Below are 5,554 nucleotides of genomic sequence, written 5' to 3'. Positions count from 1 at the left end.
GATGAATGGATGGATGGATACGTAGATGGGTGGATGATGGATGGATGATGGATGGATGGAAGGAAGAAAGAGTGTGAGATTGATGGATGATGGATGGGTGGATGATAGATGGAAGGAAGGAAGGAAGATGAATGGATGATAGAAGGATAGATGGATGTATGGATGAACAGGCTCCCTGTGAAGGGTGAAGCCTGAACCCCAGGGCATGACTTCTCGGGAGGCCAGTGAGATAAAGGGCAGGGCTCCCCAGTGGCCTCAGTGAGGAAGCTCTTAAGCGTTGAGTACCAACCCCGTGGAGAAGTGAGGTCAAGCAGGGCTAGGACCAACCTAAATGTTACCCTCCACCTCGGGCTGGGCCCTCAGGGGAGGGCAGAAATTCAAGAGGCCCACTGGCAGGAGGGGGAGCCAAGGGCCCTCATCACGGTGGGAGCCACAACCAACTAGGCAGGTGCCGTGTTGCCAGAGGGATGCTGGGAGGAGGCGTCCTGGGGAAGGAGGCGGCTGCAAGGGGCAGTGCTGGACGGAACACGTATCCTCCCCCAGGAGGCTCCGACTCTCCCTCGCCACCCCAGGGAAGCCCCAACGTCACCATCCGCCCGAAGGAAATCCGGACCTTCTTCATTCACTTCCGAGAGGAGTGAGCCCTTGGCAGGTTCCGTGGCCCCGGGTCCCCAGTAGGGGAGCAGGACCCAGATGGGAAAAGCCGCCTGGAGGGATGAGGGGGGAGCGGCTGCCAGTCTGGTAGGCTGGGGGCAGGAAATGGTCGGGTTTGGGGTTTTGTTATTTTTCTCAAATAAAAATTGCATTGTAAGGACCTGTTTCTTCCCCTTGCCCACTGGGGCCAGCTGTCTCTCCTTCTCTCACGTGGACGAGTCTTCACACACACACTCCTGCCTCCTAGTTCATTTGCAAAAGGCAAGGATGTGGGGTTCTCCTAAAGGCAGAGAGGGGCCCACAGTGACGCCAAATGTGTCTGTCGTGCAGGCGTCACCTCTGTTAACTGTGGCCCTACTGTGTGCTGGGCGCCTTCACAGGCTCATCCCAGGCTGGTGACAGCCCTGCAAGGGGGCGTGGCTGTGCCGTCAGACGCTGCAGCACCAAGCTCCCTGCCCCGGACCCCCTCCTCTGACTCAGGGGCGCACCTGCCCAGCGGGAAAGGCTCTGCAGCTGGCTGGGTCCCAGAGATGAAAGGAGACCTCATAGCAGGTGAAACGGGGGACATCCAATATTAGAATTATTAACAACAAGGCAAGTGTAACTTCCACTCCCTGAGTGTGCCCAGGACTGAAAGCACACCCACACAGAAACTGGTTCGTGCGTGTTCATGGCGGCAGTCCGCACAATCGCCAAAGCGGGAACAACTCAGCTGTCCATCGACGATGCGCAGGCAAAGAAAACGTGGCCATCTGTGCACTGGAACACTACGCAGCCGTGAAAAGGAATGAAGTATGTTACATGCTACCACCTGGTGAACCTCGAAAACAGTATATAAGAGAAGGAAGCCAGACACAAAGGGTGCATGGTGTGCGATTCCATCTATATGAAACGTCCGGAACAGGCAAATCCACAGAGACAGAAAACAGAGGCGTGTTGCCAGGGGCTGGGGAGACTGGGGTGACTCCTACCAGGTATGGGGGTTCTCTGGGGGAGGATGAAATTGGTGTAGAATTAGATAGCGGTGATGGTGGCACAACTTTGTGAGTAGACTGAAAACCCCTGAATTGTGCACTTTGAAAGGGCGATTTCTGTGGTGTGTGAAATGTATCTCGACTGTAAACATTTTTACAGAGGGACCTATGGGAGAGAAGGAAATCGTGTGGACCCAGGGCGGAGGGAAGGTTCCGAGGGAAGGACAGACGTGGACGGGTTCGGACCTCCTTGGGGAGGTGAGATGTGGCCATGCTCAGCGCACATCTTCTCCGGTTCGGCAGCGGGAGCTGGTCTGGAGTTGGGGCAGCACAAGGCTCCCTGCACAGGCAGATGGCAGGCAGACTGGTGACACGGTGTGCAGGGTGGGGGGTCCCAGCGGGGCAGGAGGCCTTTGGAGCCCGTGGGACATCCCCATGCCCACGCCACCCTACGGGCCAGGGCAGGGACTGCAGGAGGCCGCCTCCACCTGCCGTGTCCCCAGCCCCTGACGGGGCGAGGCTGACCGCAGGCTCGCTCTAAGGAGACGTACTACAGGGATTCCTCGTGGACCTAGAGCAGACACACTGAGGGGCACGTTGGGTGACACGGGTGCCCAGCAGAGGGCAGGAGGAGAGTGGGCCTCGAAGGCCTGACACGTGTTGTTTAGTTTTGTGTCTGTGTGAGTGGCTTTGGAACTTCCCCTTCTGCTGAAATGCCAGCTGTGGCTGCCAGGGATGCGGCACAGGAGTGGGTGGCACACGGGGTCCTGAATGTGTGGCCCTGCTCAGCCAGCAGCTTGCTGGGACCGTGACTCGGTCAGCTCCCCTCGAGGGCCTCATTCCGCTCGCCTGTGAAATGGGTCCTGCTGCCGAAGGTGTGAGCCCGACAGTGTGGGGTCCTGAGAGCAGACGTTGGAATCTCCTGAGTTTCCGTCCACTCTTCACTTCAGGGCGCCTGGTGGCCCTCCAGGGCAGGGCTGGAAACGGTCCATTGGAGGGTCCAGGGCAGTTTTGCCTGGTGTTTTAAGGCTTTCCCTCGACGGCGACCTGGGACACGAGTGGACGCCTGGGAAGGATTCTCAGCATCTTCAGCTTTACCGTCTCGAAGTCTCGCATGCCCAGTGGAGCAGTGCAGCCACCATTTTCCTTTGGCACCAAGAGTGCCTTTTGGTGTCCTTCCCACGTAGCTCTTATTGTCATTCGTGTATGTGCCAGGCTCTGTCCAGGGCATGTACAGACGTGATCTCGAATCCTCCAGCAGCCTGGGAGGTCAGGGCTCTTGACTCCATTAGAACAATGCAGAGTCCTTCCTGTGGGCTCTGCCTGCCCCTCCCCAGCCTCATGTCCCCTCATCCTAATCTGCTTCCACCACATCAGTCTTGTGGTTCCTCTAACACACCATACACAGTCCCACCCCAGGGCCTTTGCATGTGCTGATCCCTCTGTCCGGAAATCTCCTACCCAGATACCTGCACAGCTCCCTCTCTGGCTTCAGTAAGACGTCTGCTCAAAGGTCACCTTCTCCTCTGACCACCCTATGACAGGTGTAACCATCCCCACACTGAGTCATTCTCCCTGGCGCTGTCCCCGCTCGCTGCACAACCCCTAGCTCACTGCGCAGCCCCGAGCTCCTGGGCACAGAGGACGCCGTAACCAACGGGGCCTTTGAGCTCAGGATGTGGGGCTGGAACCGGGGCCCCTCCTGTCCAGCAAATGCTGATGGAGACCACAGGGTCACCAGCCGGCTCTGGGGACTGGCTGGCCGGTCAGCTGAGGCCCCACTGTCCTCCCGAAGTTGCCCCAGGAGATCATGTGTAGCACCATCAAGAGTCATGTGGGTTCGGGTATGTTAGCGCCATGAACCCCCTGACACTGTGACACATTCGTTCAGTCAGCAGACAGACCTCCATGGGCCCTGGGCTAGGCGCTAGAGAACACAGCAGTGGGGGAGGGCACATGGTCCCCGTCCTCGTGAGGAAGGCACGGCCGAGGCCCGTGTCACAGATGAAGAGGCCCAGGCTTTGGGTGGCCCAGGAGCTGCAGAGTCGCTCCTACCCTGGCCCTTTAACCCCGGTCTGCCATGGACACCGGGACACGGGCACCCAGGGTGGACATGGTGCATCTGGTCCAGGCCCTGCCCCTGTGGGTGCCGTCAGGCTTGTGACGGGGGCATCTCTGTCTTTCTGGCTCCAGAGCCCAGAGTAGGGCTGGCACATGGTGGGGCTCAGAAATCACTTGTTGAATGAATAATTGAGGAATCAGGAATCACGGAGGGTTTGGTTTGGAAAGACCTGTCTGGGGATCATCTCTGTCCCCAGGGGTCTGAAGGGCCGCTAGAACAGGAGGAGGAGCGTGGGGGCCATGGGGTGGATTTCTGGGGAGAGGACCAACGGGACAGTGCACTTCTTTCCCATGTGAATGAGCACTCGGCCAGCTGGGCTCTCAGCGCTGGAGCCAGCGAGCCCCGAGCCAGCCCCAGCCTAAGGCTTCAAGTCCAGGGGCCCGCTGTGTGCCCAGGAAATCCTTCGGGAAACAGGGAAATCTCCCTGCTGCTCTGTGACACGCAGTGGGGCTACACAGAGGAGCGCACACTGGCTGAGAGTGAAGGAGGGTGATTGTGTGGCCCTGGCCTTGGGCTCCTCCCCCACCCCCCCCAGCCTCCCTCCCTCCCTCCTTCCTCCCCGCCCTCTCACTCTCTCCTCTTCTTTCCCTGTTCTCTGCCTGCTTCCTTCCATTTTCCGTCCTCCCTTCCTTCCATTCCACAATATTTATCGTGTCTGCACACCTGCCAGAACCTGTGCTGGGCCCTGGAGATTCTTCCAGAAGGCCACAAAGACAGTAAGTAAGCAAATAAGAAGTAGTTTCAGGATGCTCTGGAGAATCCAGGCGGGTAATTGATAGAGACTTAACCCACTTCCCGCCCTCTCGCTCTGACAAGGCTCTGGGGCCACTTTGCTGGGTCAATATCAGCATTCACATTTCTCCACGTTACTCAGTGCTTCATCACTTGCTCCTGAACCCTTTGGTGTTGTCCTCAACGTCTCTCTCTTTCTCTCACCCACAGCTAATCTGTTGGCAAATGATGCTGGCTCTGCCTTTGAGATGATCCCAGGTCTGGCCATATGGGCCACCTTCGCGGCTGCCACTGAGCCTCATTGCCCCTGCCTGTGTGTCCCAGGTCAGCCACTCTGGCTCCCTCCCCTCTGTCCTTCCCTCCACTGTCTCTTCTCCACACGTGGCCGGAGTGATTCTCCTCTGATCTTCACGGCCTCCTGTCCTGCCTGGAGTGATCCCAGGATCCTAACCAGGGCCCGAGAGCCCTGTGTCACCTACTGTGTCTGCCCCAGTGCTTCTCAGACCTTGTGGCTTCCTACCTCCCTTGGCTCACTCCACCCCAGCCAGCACCTCAGGGCCTTCGCAGCTGCTGTTCCCTCCCCTAGAAGGCCCTTCCTCTACATCTCCACATGGCTGGGGCTGCATCATCTGAGGCTCGTCTGGGCTGGTCATCCAGGATGGCTCTTCACGTGGCTGGTAGTTGATGCTGGCTGTCAGCCGGAGTTCCGCTGGGGCAGTTGACAAGAGCACCCACAGGTGGCCTCTCCATGTGGCTCGGGATTCTCACATCACAGCAGCCGGCTTCCCCCGGGCTGGTCATCTCAAGAGTGAACTCTAGAGACCCAGACGGAAGTGACGTGGCTTCTTCTGATGCAGCCTCCCAGTCCTCGAACGTCGCTTCCACTGCATCCTGCTGCTTAAGTGAGACTCCACCTAGCCCAGCATCCAGGAGAGGGAGCCAGGCTCCTCCTCTGGACGTGATTCAGGATTCGGGAGAGAAGAAGTTGGCAGTGGCCATCCTGGAGACCCTCTGCCACAGGCAGGAAAAGGCTGGGAGGCTCGAGGAAGAGGGGGGAGGCCAGGCTTCCTGG

General features: G+C 58.6%; 1 protein-coding gene across 1 annotated transcript in view; it reads left to right on the top strand.

Annotated features, from left to right (window-relative positions):
* Positions 1 to 757, top strand: part of MAN2B2 (mannosidase alpha class 2B member 2) — a 40,323-nt gene extending 39,566 nt beyond the window's left edge. Inside the window, exon 19 of the mRNA XM_046657279.1 lies at positions 544 to 757. Within this exon, the coding sequence (XP_046513235.1) occupies positions 544 to 641 (98 nt within the window). The 3' untranslated portion in view covers positions 642 to 757. The remainder of the gene's footprint in view (positions 1 to 543) is intronic.
* The last annotated feature ends 4,797 nt before the right edge of the window (positions 758 to 5,554 follow it).

This window comes from Equus quagga, chromosome 3 (assembly GCF_021613505.1).
Source record: "Equus quagga isolate Etosha38 chromosome 3, UCLA_HA_Equagga_1.0, whole genome shotgun sequence".
Taxonomy (NCBI): Eukaryota; Metazoa; Chordata; class Mammalia; order Perissodactyla; family Equidae; genus Equus; species Equus quagga.
The sequence above is the reverse complement of the archived record's forward strand: the minus strand, read 5'-3'. Positions and strand labels throughout refer to the sequence as shown.